The 14,213-nt window shown below is 44.5% G+C and overlaps 1 protein-coding gene across 2 annotated transcripts in view; it reads right to left on the bottom strand.

Moving 5' to 3' along the window:
- Positions 1 to 12,092, bottom strand: part of LOC103586124 (kinesin-like protein KIF15) — a 34,376-nt gene extending 22,284 nt beyond the window's left edge. For both annotated transcript variants that reach the window (XM_008567277.1, XM_008567278.1), the window contains exons 1-3: positions 11,744 to 12,092; positions 11,225 to 11,330; positions 345 to 510 (exon numbers count right to left, since the gene is read on the bottom strand). In XM_008567277.1, coding sequence (XP_008565499.1) covers positions 345 to 510; positions 11,225 to 11,330; positions 11,744 to 11,875 — 404 coding nt within the window. In that variant the 5' untranslated portion in view covers positions 11,876 to 12,092. The remainder of the gene's footprint in view (positions 1 to 344; positions 511 to 11,224; positions 11,331 to 11,743) is intronic.
- Between the last annotated feature and the right edge of the window lie 2,121 nt (positions 12,093 to 14,213).

Genomic DNA, 14,213 nt, shown 5'->3' with positions numbered 1-14,213 from the left:
ACTAATACTTGGCTGTTAGGAGAGAGACTTTCTATGCAGGGGTTGTTAGGCTGGGAGCCAGAATAGCTGTCTGAGGCAATCTCTTCCCTGTCACGTAGAGGAAAGTCCTCAATATTAGGAGAGAATAAGAGCAACACAGAGATGAATAGAGCTGAGAGAGAGAACCCTGAAAATATTGCTTGTCCCTGAAACCAAAATCACCTCTGGGGCTTTCCAATATCGTGAGCCAATAAATTACCTTTTTTGTTTGTTTAACTAGTTTGAGTTGGGTTTATAACACTTGCACTTCAAGTAGTCCCAGGTTACAGCTAATCAGGCAGCTTGAAACCACAACAGAACTCTACCTGACGTTATCTAGTTGAAGCTGTATATGCATGTGTTTTTCGGAAAGTTTGTTGAGTTCTTTCTCTTGACTCTCTTTGAATGAACTATATTCCAATTTCAACAAAGAAAGCTCCTTGTCAGCAGAATGAAGAACTGCTCGCAGGTCATGCACCTCACTTTTCAAAACTAAAAAACAAACAAAACAAATCCTCAACAGGTTTCTTTACAAGTATTTTTGTAAAGTAGGCAAATAAATTTGATGGGTACTCTTCTCATAATCAGCAAAAACAAGTTTAAGAGACCATTTTAAGGAAAGATGTTGATCAAGTAAGTGGTACCTAGGAGCACTGAGATTTCTGTTTTCTTCCTCTCCCTTACTTATGATTTTTGGTATATTTCTACTAAAAAAGGAAGAGTTAAGATCTGTCCCTGACTTGCAGGTCACTTGACTCTTCTAAAATTCTCCTGTTGAATGTGCATCAAAATTCTTAATATAAAAAAAAGTAAAATAAAATAAGAGACTTAACATATTGTAAGTGACCTATCTTAGTTGGGCCGGCCCAGTGGCACACTGGATAGTGCGCCGCTTGGGAAGTGCGGTGGCGCTCCCGTCCGAGGGTTCGGATCCCACTCCCTTACTTATGATTTTTGGTATATTTCTACTAAAAAAGGAAGAGTTAAGATCTGTCCCTGACTTGCAGGTCACTTGACTCTTCTAAAATTCTCCTGTTGAATGTGCATCAAAATTCTTAATATAAAAAAAAGTAAAATAAAATAAGAGACTTAACATATTGTAAGTGACCTATCTTAGTTATTAAAAATCCCTTGCAAATGTACCAGAACTTTCCAACATGGGTTAAACACTTCTCGTCTTCAAAGAAACTCCATTGGAAATCAAATTAGATAACTTTTTAGATCAAAGAAAATAGAATGGCCGTCTTTTTTTGTTTTAGCTTTATTATAAACTACTGCAAATACTTTGATGAAGGGAGAAATAAACTGAAAAAACAGAATTAAATGATACTACCACATGTACAAATATGAGCAAGTATATAATTTATACTTTATTTCTCAATATTAAAACATTCACCTTATGAATTCAAGTATCATTTGTGGACAATCCTGGAGAAAATTACCTTTTATGATCCATTACTGTTACTTACTACTGCCATGCAATCTTGAGTCTGGCTGTTTAACAACAAACAAAACAACCACCCGAAAATGATGAGAGAATTCAAAAATTAAAATTTTGACTAACTTGTAAAATGCCTCTGTAACTAAATGTGCTTATCTCCCAGGGCCCCCAGAACTCTGCCTAGTTAATAATCAACTGCCTGTAGGCATTTCTGCTTTTGTAATCTCGCAAGCCTGCCCTGCTTGTATTTCTAATTTTGCCTGTTCACCTAAGTCACATGGCTGAAAAGAAATTAAAACCAACAGCTGTTTGTCTAAGATCTAAGTTAAACTTAAGTTTATGGCCTATAAAAACCCTGTCAAACTCATGTTCATGGTCCCAAGATTTCAGAACAAGAGTTCACCTGGGTCCCGTGCATAATAACCCTTCTGACTCTCCTACCTTCTGAGCGTCTGGAGTCTTTCCTGCCAAGTTTGTTCCACAATATTTCTGGTGCATTGGCCAGGAAGTGAATTGGACAAGAAACGAACAGACCGGCCCCTTGAGCTGCCAGCCTGTGCAGGGCTGCCTGGAGGATCGGCGGGACCCTGGGAACTAAGGAGGCATCGCCTGGCCAGCTTGCTGGGACTATGGAAAGTAGGACCTTGCTGATCCAGAAGGCTGCCTGTCCAGCCAGGCTCCATGGAGGGAAGGACCAATCAGACCTGTACAGCCTCCAGAACAGGCAGGTCCCCCCAATCCTTTAGTGCAGTTCAGGCCTGCCTCTGGGTGGAAGGGGAGCTTGATCACCTCCCAAAAGGGTCCCTTCAAGGGCCCGGCTGGGGACGTCCATCTGGGTAAAAGACTTCAGGCTGAAGTTCTGTGTGGGACCTTGTTAAGGTCCATGTGGTTCAGGGTCTTGTCATGAGACTCCTCTCTGTTCTGGATGTCCATCTGGGTAAACTAAGTCAGGATTGGGGAAGGGAAAGGTACCTTAATTTCTGTGTGAGTGTGTGAGTGAATGTGAAATATCTATGGCACCAAGTGATAAATGCGGTGTCTGAGTGGGCCCAATGGCCTCTGCAAGGAGCACAGCCAGGTGGACACCTGTGTGGTCTTCCTTCTCCTTTGGGAGAAGGGGACACCCCTCCCTTGTTCGCCTCACACCACCAACACAGGGTGGGATTGGGTGGATGGTACATGTGACTAGAGACCTGATAGTTAACGTCTAAAAGGGAGTTCTGTCTCTGAGCCTTGGGCCGTAAATCTTTTGAAGTGATCAGCGTGGCCCTCCTGCCCACCAACACTAAGTCCCTCTTTTCAGTCCTTTGTTGCCAACTGAGGGACTACCCTGTACGCCAAGACTTAACAGAAGCCGCAGAGGACTTAAGCCAAGGGGGAATCTCTAGAAAATGGTTTAAAGGGTACCTCACAGACCTTTTCTGGGTATACCTGCTCTGTCACGAGCCCGCCATTCCCCATTCTTATTATATTAGCAGTGGCTACAAGGAGGACTGGGCAAAGGGGGCAGTGAGACTCGGTGCTGCCCTAGAACACCTAAACCAAACACAGGGGCCCCCTGCTTTGCAAGACCTTGCAGTCCGGGCCCTCCTGGAAGGTCCCAAATCCCACATTAAGTGGGAGTTACACTGCTTCCACGAGTGGAGGCATCATCAGTATTTGGGTTATAAGAAAGGGAAGAAATCTAAAAACAATGGGAGCAAGTCAGTCAAAGCCTACCATCCTTGAATGTATGCTGAGAAACTTTCTGAAGGGGTATTTCGGACCTATGAAGTTAAAATGACCCCTGGAAAGCTCCGGACCCTGTGTGAGGTAGAATGGCCTGGTTTTGGTGTAGGATGGCCCTCAGAAGGGACACTGAGTCTCCAGAAGGTCTGTACGGTTTATGAGATTATTACTGGAGAACCAGGGCACCCAGACCAGTTTCCATACATAGATTCCTGGCTGACTGTACCTATGACTCTACCACCTTGCACCCAATTCTGACTTCATAAGGGAAAAAGTAAGGTCCTCATTGTACAAGTGGCACAAAAGCCAGAATGAGAACAAGAAAAGCTAAAAAGTAAAAACCTATATATCAGGGGAGCCCAGAAGAACTCATGCCACCACCATATCCTGCTCCTTCAGGGGCACACGGCCCTAGGCATCCCTTGCCAGACAGCCCCCTGGTTTTGGTCCTGACAGCCCTACCAGCATTGCCACCAGAGAGTCCAGAAAGTCCAAAGAGTCTCGAACCAGTGCGGAGGTGACTCTGCTCAGCCCAACAGGTTTTGGTCCTCCAGATGCCCCTGCGGGAGACCCAAGGCCCACAACAAATCAATCCAGATGGTACTGTACAGCCAGGGTGCCCTCTCTTCTACTACCAACCTTTTACAACCACAAATCTTTTGAATTGGAAACATTATACTCCATCATATTCAGAAAAACCCCAGGCTCTGACCAGCCTTCTGGAGTTGATTTTCCTCACTCACCAGCCTACCTGGAAAGACTGCCGTCAGCTACTCCTAACTGTCCTCAGCATAGAAGAAAGATGACGCATCCTGATAGGAGCCAGGCAGTGGCTTGTTGTTGCAACAACAAGCACCCACAGCCGTGCTGGACCCCGAGGCCTGGGTCAGAGATGCTGCACCAGATGCGGCTCTGGATTGGGACTACAATGAAGAAGAGGGGAGAAACCAACTCCACTGATATATAGGTTTTATTTTTTAGCTTTTCCTTCTCTAAGGGCTGAGAGCTGGGGCCAGGAAACCCACCAACATGTCAAAAACAACCATTGTGACCCAGAAGATGGACGAATCGCCTACAGAGTTCTATGAGAAACTATGCAAGGCCTTCCGGATCTACACGCCATTTGATCCTGAAGCAGCCAAAAATCAGTGAACGATCAATGCAGGCTTTGTGGCCCAGTCTTGTGACGACATCCGCCACAAGCTTCAGAAGCTGGAAGGCTTTGCAGGGATGAATGCAACACAGCTCCTAAAAGTAACCAACAAAGTGTTTGTCAACCAAGACCAAGAGGCTCAGAAAGAGGCGGATACACGCCTGAGGCAAAAGGCGGATACACGCCTGAGGCAACAGGCGGGACTTCTGGCAGCAGCTCTCAACCTGGATCAAAGCTCTGCACTGGAGAAAAGGAAGAATTCCTGCTAGGGAGGGCGGATGCCCTTAAAACCCAATCAATGCACTTTTTGCAGGCAGCTGGGCCACTGGAAAAATGAAGGGGGGAAAAGTACCAATCAACAACCCAAAACAAAGCTCATGCTGAGAAAAAGAAATATGAGCCTGAACTGGCAAGCCAAGAACTCCAGGACCTCATTGGCCTGGCAGGGATAGTCTCAGATTAGGAAAGACTGGGTTCCTTGCCCCTAGGCAAACGATGGTAGGGGGCCAACCCATGACCTTCTTGGTGGACATGGGAGCAGAACATTCAGTATTCACAAGCCCAGTGGCCCCATTCTCAGGGTGAAAGACTACCATTGTTGGTGCTACAGGGACACAAGTAAATCGGTCATTCTGCAAAGCCCGAACCTGCCACCTCGGGGGTCACAAGGTGATTTGTGAGTTCCTTTATTTGCCTGACTGCCTGGTACCCCTGCTAGGAAGAGACTTACTGAGAAAACTAGGGGCACAAATAACTTTTACACCCAAAGAAGCAGCTCATTTAACCGAGTAATCAGGAAACTCTAATAATGGCTATAACAGTGTCTAGAGAGGAAGAATGGCACTTGTACACTGAAGCTAAAAAAGGCTCAAACACAAGACCATCGGAACTCTTATGAAACTATTTCTTTAAAGACTTTCCATCTGTTTGGGCCAAATTTGGACCCCCAGGTATGGCAAAAAAAAACATGCCCCAATAATAATAGAACTGAAACCAGGGGCCACAACAGTCAGAGTGAAGCAATACCCAGTCCCATGGGAAGCTCAGCTGTGAATTCAGGAGCACATCCACCAGTTGCTAAAAGCAGGCATCTTGGTGGAATGTCAGTCACCCTGGAACACACGCTTGTACCAGTCAAAAAGCCCAACGGAAGGGGGTACCGTCCAGTTCAGGATCTGCGAGCTGTGAACAAGGTGGCTGTTACTCTGTTACCACACTGTACCCAATCCCTACACGCTCCTGAGTTTGCTCCCCATGCAGGCCAAATGGTTCACTTGCCTTGATCTCAAGGATGCCTTCTTCTGCCCCCGACTGGCACCAGTCAGCCACTATTTGCCTTTGAATGGAAAAACCCCCGGACAGGAAGGAAAACTCAATTAACCTGGACCAGGGTGCCTCAAGGGTTCAAAAACTCACTTACACTCTTTGGAGAGGTGCTAACTTCAGACCTCTTTCCAGGGTACAAATTAAATTGCACCCTGCTTCAATATGTAGATGACATCCTCCTGGCTAGCCCTACACAGGAAAACTGCTGGAAGGTAACGAGGGCCCTCCTAAGTCTGCTTGCTGACTTAGGATATCAAGTGTCACAGGAAAAGGCACAAATTTGCCAACAGAGAGTTATGTACTTAGGGTACCACATCTCTGAAGGACACCACTCACTGGGGATAGAAAGGAAACAAGCTGTTTGCACCATATCCTGACCAGACACTAAGAGAAAGGTTCAAGAGTTCCTTGGGGCAGCCAGATTCTGTTGAATCTGGATACCTGGATATTCAGAAAAAGCTAAGCCCCATATGAGGCAATCAAAAGGGCTGAAAAGGAGCCTTTAGTATGGGACCCAAAACAGGAACATGCATTCTTGGAAATTAAAACTCTACTAACCCAGGGTCCTGCTCTTGGAATTCTGGATATAACTTGGGACTTTAATCTCTTTGTACACGAGAGGGATCATATGGCCTTGGGGGTTCTCACCCAGACTATAGGGCCTGGGCAGAGATAGGTGGCATGCTTGTCCAAACAACTGGATACCATGGCAGATGGCTGGCCACCCTGCCTACAGGCCCTGGCAGCCACTGTCGCTTTAATCCAGGAAGCAAACAAACTTACTTTGGAACAAAATCTCAAATGTAAAGGTCCCACATGCAGTGACCACCTTGATGAACAGTCAGAGGTACAAATGGGTGACTAACTCCAGAATGACTCATTACCAGGGCCTCCTCTGCAAAAACCCCCAGGTGCGACTTGAGACAGTACAGACTCTAAATCCAGCTACGCTCCTGCCTGCCAAGCCCAGCCCTCCAAACCACAATTGTGAAGAACTGATAGGTGAAACCTACTCCAGCAGACCTGATTTGACGGACCTGCCTTTGACTAATCCAGAAATGAAACTGTTCACATATGGGAGCAGCTACATCAAGGAGGGACAACAAAAGTCTTGATATGCAGTAACAACTCATAAAAAAATAATAGAGGCAAAGCCCCTGCCCCAGTGTTGGTCAGCACAACGGGCAGAATTATGGGCACTTATTCAGGCACTCAGATTCTCAAAAGGGAAGCGAGTCAACATTTATACTGACTCAAAATATGCCTTTGCAACCCTGCATATCCATGGGGCCCTATATAAAGAAAGAGGCCTGCTAACGGCAGGAGGAAAAGCAATCAAAAACAAAGAAGAAATTCTGGGCTGGCCCGGTGCCGCACTGCTACAGTGCGCCGCTTGGGAAGTGTGGCGGCGCTCCCGCCAAGGGTTCGGATCCCACATACAGACCGGCCGCTCACTGGCTGAGCAAGGAGCGGGGGCAACACCGAGGGTTGCGATCCCGTTGCTGGTCCCAGTCCGGTACGGGCGTGACACTGAGGGTTGCGATCCGTTGCCGGTCACGAAAAAAAAAAAAAAACAAAGAAGAAATTCTTCAGCTTCTTGAGGCAGTCTGGGACCCTACCTGAGTGGCAGTTATCCACTGTAAAGGCCATCAAAAGGACATTGACAGGATCAGCGAAGGAAACTGACTGGCTGATCAGGCAGCCAGGAAAGCAGCTGCCCAAACAGGATCTTCTAAAAGCCTGGAAGAAACTGCCAAGATCATGCTGGTACTGGAAATGGCACAGCAGATGAAATATACAAAAGAAGATCAATGGGCAGAGAGGGAAGGTGGGATTAAGACTCCTAAAGGATGGTGGTAGCTCCCAGACTATCGACGGATGAACCACTGGCTAGTTCTAGAGTATCACAAACTGACACACTGGGGAAAGATGGCTCTAGAGACCATGCTGAGTCGCTACTACTTCATCCCAAAATTAGCCTCTCTCTTTGCCCAGATCAGCTCACGATGCCTGACTTGCATCCAAAACAACGCCAAGCGAGGACCAAGCCAGCTACTGGAATATAGCCAGTTTGGACCTCGCCCTTCGAGGACTTGGTAATCAACTTTACCGAAGTAAAGCCCTGCAAAGGCTACAAGTACTTGTTGGTGACAATATGCACCTACACTGGATTGAGTGAGGCACTGCCCACAAGGATCAAGCAAGCCCAAGAGGTTATAAAGGCCCTCTTAAAAGAGGTGGCTCCAAGATATGGGCTCCCTTTAACTATAGGGTCTGACAATGGACCAGCCTTTGTTGCGGAAGTTGTCCAAGGACTGGCCAAAATGCTGGGAATAAAATGGAAACTTCAAGCAGCATACAGGCCACAAAGCTCAGGGAAAGTGGAGCACATGAACCGGACCCCGAAGACCACATTAGTTAAGTTCTGCCAGGAAACAGGGCTCCCTTGGATAGATATGCTTCCCTTGGCCCTGTTACGAGTCTAATGCATGACAGGGCCAACAGGATACTCCACCTTCAAAATTATGTATAGAAGACCACCCCTACTCATAGCCAGACTACAAGGGGACCCCCAGCAGCTGGGAGAAATGGAACTGACACAATACCTGCAGTCACTGGCTAAAACTCTCAAACAAATAAATAAAACAGTTTTAGAACGGGCCCCTATCCCCTTAGGGAGTTAGGCCCATCAGTTTCAGCCCAGTGACATGGTATGGGTAAAAGATTGGAAAAAGGCTCTGCTAAAGCCTACCTGGGTGGGGCCATACATAATTGTACTAACTACCCCTACTGCAGTTAAAGTTGCAGGGCAGACTCCCTGGATCCACCATATGTGAGTGAGACAGGCAGCCTCCCCAGATGGCACCACCTCCTGGTCTGCAAAGGTTGATCCTTCAAACCCACTCAAGGTTTGGTTCCAGAGGTGTTCCCCCAGTGATTGTCATTGCCCTGTTCTGGCCACTCCAGAAGCTAAATTGTACTAACTACCCCTACTGCAGTTAAAGTTGCAGGGCAGACTCCCTGGATCCACCATATGTGAGTGAGACAGGCAGCCTCCCCAGATGACACCACCTCCTGGTCTGCAAAGGTTGATCCTTCAAACCCACTCAAGATTTGGTTCCAGAGGTGTTCCCCCAGTGATTGTCATTGCCCTGTTCTGGCCACTCCAGAAGCTGGTTGATCCACACACGGCCGAAGCCTGAGGAATTTGTATCACAGGACATGATAAGTATTTGTAATCCTTTGCCACTTGGTTTTGTTATACTGCTTGCTTTAGTATTTACTGTATTTCTAGTGTCCACTACCCCAAAAGACTGGAGTAATATAGAAAAGGTTGGCCTAGCACTCCTGTACTTATTAGTGATAGGAAGCCTATTAGGCAGTTTCAGGTGGCAGTGTGTTTCTTAAATCAAACCTCCTCCCTTTTCAGGCAAGGAAGGGTTAAAAATGAATCTCAGCCTACTACTGCTACTGACCTTACCAATCTGGCATTCCGAGGGGCACCTCTCATACTGTACTCTATAAGAGGTCGACAGGGTGTTCCTCCACCAGAATCATGCTATCAGCCACAAATGCCTCAAACTTGTGGGACACTCGAATGAGATGCTTTTCAGGGCATATATCCCATACAGGTTTACTTAAAAAATAACAAAGAATGTGACCAAATTCGCTATTTCACCTCAAACTATTATTGTTGGCTCCCTTTTTTGCTCCTCCCAAATTGTACACCCAAACTGTCGTTGGCCTAAACGCTTGCTGGAAACAGAAAAAGAACTGTCAAGGGCCCAACCAGAAACTTTATTGGACCTGCACTCTCCAAGGCTACTCTTAACTGTTGGGAAGGCAAAAATTATGGAGATAGACGTGAGGATCCAATCAGCCCAATTAAAGAGGGGCCTAATCAAGTCTTAACCCAGAGGCTTCAGATACTAAGAAACAACTCTAATGTTAGTCACAATAAATCAGACATTGACCAAGTATTAGATGTTGTCCACCACCTCCTAAATATCTCTAATCCTGCTTTGGCTAAGGACTGCTGGCTCTGCCTGCCCAAGACACCTCGTCATGTTGCCATCCCAATAAGTGGCTTCAATATCTCAAAGGGAAACTCAAGTCAATTTAACACAGCACAAGAGCACAGGCTTACAAACATAATCATGACACTCAGGGCTCCACGGTGCATTCAGAACCAAGGAGAGGCCCTAAAGGTGGGCTATTTAACAAAAAAACAATGTAACAATATCAATAGCATCTCCACCTCTGAACACTCTGAGCCCTGGTGTCGGAAGTACAGAAAGGTACTTTCCTCGTGTGTGGAAGTTCTGCCTATCAATATCTCCCTGCAGACTGGGCAGGAGTCTGCACATTAGCTTCCACCATCCCTGAGGCAGATACTGTCCCAGGAAACCAATCTCTCACTGTTCCCCTTGGGACACATGTCAGAAAAAAGAGCAATCCCCCTCACTATTCCTTTGCTAATTGGTTTGGGAATAACTGCTGGGATTGGAACAGGGGTTAGAGGGATAGCACACTCTGCAACCTCCTATTATAAACTGACCAAAGATTTCTCTGAAGATATGGAGCAAGTGGCCAACTCCCTGGCAGCATTACAAGGCCAGGCAGACACCTGGCAGAAGTGGTCCTCCAAAATAGGCGAGGATTAGACTGACTTAGTGCAGAGAAAGGGGGGCTATGCCTTTTCCTTAATGAAGAATGCTGTTTTTATGCCAACAAGTCAGGAATAGTTAGAAACATAATCCAACAACTAAAAGAGTGCCTGACCAAGAAAAGTCTGGAATTAGAACAATCCTGGTTTTCTTGGGCAAACACATGGAACTGGTTATCCTGGGTTTTGCCATTTGCTGGGCCAGTGATAATGATCTTTTTAGTCCTCCTGTTTGCCGCATGCATTCTAAATTGCCTTGTCAGGTTTGTTTTGGATCGTTTACAGTCAATCAAATTTCAAATGATACTGTCACCCCAAGAATACTCTTACATGTTACTAAAAGATAAAGAGTCTGTAGGTGATGCTCCTTCTGAAATTTAGAAAGAGTATCAAAGGGGGGAAGTGATGAGAGAATTAAAAAATTAAAGTTTTGACTAACTTGCAAAATGCCTCTGTAACTGAATGTGCTTATTTCCCAGGGTTCCCAGAACTCTGCCTAGTTAATAATCAACTGCCTGCAGGCATTCTGTTTTGTAATCTTGCTAGCCTGCCCTGCTTGCATTTCTAATTTTGTCTGTTCACCTAAGTCACATGGGTGAAAAGAAATTAAAACCAACAGCTGTTTGTCTAAGATATAAGTTAAACCTAAGTTTATGGCCTATAAAAAGCCTGTCAAACTCATGTCCATGGTCCCAGGATTTCAGAACGAGAGTTCACCTGGGTCCCGCGCATAATAAACCTTCTGACTCTCCTTCCTTCCGAGCATCTGGAGCCTTTCTTGCCAAGTTCATTCCACAACAAAAACACAGAACAACATTTATTTAAATAACCAAAAAGATACCGAGTTACAGTATTCCTTAAGGTTACAAAGCTCCTAATTGTTCAAACTTACAGTCATTCTTAGTTTGAGAGTCTCGAAGCTGCTTTTCAAGAATATTCATCTGTGAGAGATGTTCTTGCTGCTGCTTGGTCCCATCAGTTCTTTCTGATGAGAAAAACTTTGGAAAAGAGATAAATTCACTGGAAAAAAAATACTGGCATATAAAGACACACTCCAAATCATTAACTTGTTTCTGTTTTTAAAGTCTAGTTTTAAGGTCTCTTACCAGAAGAAAATTGGCTGTCCCCATAAACTACAGTGAAGATGATCAACAAAGGATCACTGCAATAATGAGGACTGTCACCTTGCATTCTTCTAAACAAATAGCAAGGGATCCATTTGCACTATCAACTAAGTTGGCCAGAATTCAGAATTCTGTCTCATTATCAGAGCAGTATGCTTAGTAACCAAGTAGAGAATACAACTCAGATAAGCCTTGATTAAAGCTTTGTGAAGTCATTTTCTTCCTGTAATACTCTTACGTTGAGGATTTGTTTCACACATTTTCTGATGCCATGGTTTTGGTCTCACCTCCTGCATTTGGGTAGAATGATGTTCCAAGTTGTCAACATGCTGCTGAAGCTTTAGGTTTTTATGCTCTTCCTCATCCAACTGTACTTGAAGAGCATTCATTTGTTCCTGCAACACAAAAACTTCATTCATCAAAAATTATTTTAATGAAATTCTCAAACATTCCACCATTTCTTCTGCATTAGAAACAAAAAAATAAAACAAAACAAACTCAAAACCTCATATGAATAAAGGAATCAAAGGCCTTTTTGGAGCCAGAAAACTACTTCTCCAAAGGCTACATACTAATGATTTCTCATGTTGCAAAATTATACTTGTAGTCTGTCAAAATGGATAATTTGAAACACAAAGGAAAAAAGTGATTAAAATTAAAATCCTAGATTACATCATAAAGCCATCTTGAGACATCTAAGAAGCTTCCTCAGGGTTGCAAGGGGTCACCTCACCAGTCAGATCTCCATGGCCAGGATTGGGCAACTTACTGGGAGCTGGGGTGGTCTTGCCCACTCCAAGTTTTACTGGACAGTAGAAAAACTTATTTTAAAAATTACCAAACCACCAAAATTCTGATATAATCAAATTTCACATGTTATTCCAAACACACTAAAAGCTGTCTAAAATGTGATCTATAATAAGATTCTTTCAACTCTTTCAACTTTCTTCAGCACTGTATCATATAAAGCAGTTCTTTGAAGCTAGCGGCAAACTGATCATTTTACAATGAGGGAACCAAAGCCCACGGAGACTCTCTGCAGAATGACTTGCTAAGGACTGCAAAGCAAATTAAAAGAACAAGAGTGAGGGGCTGGCCTGGTGGCGCACTGCTACAGTGCACCGCTTGGGAAGCATGGCGGCGCTCCTGCCGAGGGTTCGGATCCCACATACAGACCGGCCGCTCACTGGCTGAGCGAGGTGCGGGTGCAACACCGAGGGTTGCGATCCCGTTGCCAGTCCCGGCCCGGTATGGGCGCGACACCGAGGGATGCGATCCGTTGCCGGACACGAAAAAAGACAAAAAGACAAAAAAAAAAAAGAACACCCGGTATGGGTGCGACACTGAGGGATGCGATCCGTTGCCGGACACGAAAAAAGACAAAAAGACAAAAAAAAAAAAGAACAAGAGTGAGGTGATTTCCAAGCCAGGGACCTATACGCAACCACACTTAAAAAGATATGATTTTAATATTAAGCAGTTTAGACACTGCAAATTATAGGGAGTTAAAATGACGAAGTAAATTTACTTAAATGAATGTGCAACTATTTATTTTTCCTAAACTAAACATTACCTGCACTGTTCTAAGCTCTTTAGAAATGGCTTCAAAAGCTTGCTCATTCATCTCAGGTGGAACTGTCTCACTTGATATATCATTATCTAATCTGCTAGAATTCTGAGTGCATATAGAGCTGAAGCTCCCCATTTCAGGGCTTAATTTTGGTACTGGTCGAGAATGAAGTTGATATGCCTTGGCTGGTGTGTTTATAATCTGCAGGAAAAATGATTATGAAAAACAACATTAGCATACATGAAAAAAATAGTATATATAGTAATTTTGTGAACAAAAAGGATAAAAAAATTCTATTCATCAAAAGAAAAAAAGTATCCTTGAGAAACAGCATAGAATGCCCAAGTAAAAATAAATCTATCAATTCAATGCAGTCCCAAGCAAAATTCTAATATGATTTTTAAAAATAAAACTTAAGAAACTGATATCTATGTTCATAGAAAGAATAAATGTGCAAGAAGTGACAATTAAAAAGAGTGCAAATTAGGGAGACTTCCCCATCCAATATGAAAATACATAATAAGATTATGGTCTATAAAACTATGCATTATTAGCATAAATATAGTCAAATAGAACATTAGAAAAAAATACAAAGTTCAGAAATAGAATAATTTAGGTGGAAATTTCAAATTAGTGAGAAAAACATGGGTTATTAAAAAAAATTAAACCAAAAAGAACCAAAGCTATTTCTCATATCATTCAAAAATAAAACAACAGATGCATGAACACCTCAATGTAAAAGCAAGATTAAAGGGGCCGGCCCAGTGGCGCACTGGTACAGTGCACCGCTTGGGAGTGTGGCGACGCTCCCGCCGAGCGTTCGGATCCCACATACAGACCGGCCGCTCACTGCCGGAGCAAGGTGCTGGCACAACACCGAGGGTTGCGATCCCGTTGCCGGTCCCGGCCCCGGCCCGGTACGGGCGCGACACTGAGGTTTGCGATCCGTTGCTGGTCACGAAAAAAGACAAAAAGGAAAAAAAATAAATAAATAAAAATAAAAAATAAAAGCAAGATTAAAGGCATAAAAGAAGTCACAAAGATCAATAAACCTGGCTACATCAAAATTTTAAAACTTCTTGGCCAGCCCGGTGGCGCACTCGGTAGAGTGCAGCGTTTGGGAGCACGGCGGCGCTCCCGCCGAGGGTTCGGATCCCATATAGAGACCAGTCTGCTCACTGGTTGAG

This window comes from Galeopterus variegatus, unplaced genomic scaffold (genome assembly GCF_000696425.1).
Source record: "Galeopterus variegatus unplaced genomic scaffold, G_variegatus-3.0.2 Scaffold307, whole genome shotgun sequence".
In the NCBI taxonomy this organism is placed as follows: Eukaryota; Metazoa; Chordata; class Mammalia; order Dermoptera; family Cynocephalidae; genus Galeopterus; species Galeopterus variegatus.
Note: the sequence above shows the minus strand (reverse complement) of the source record. Positions and strands in the feature narration are given on the sequence as shown.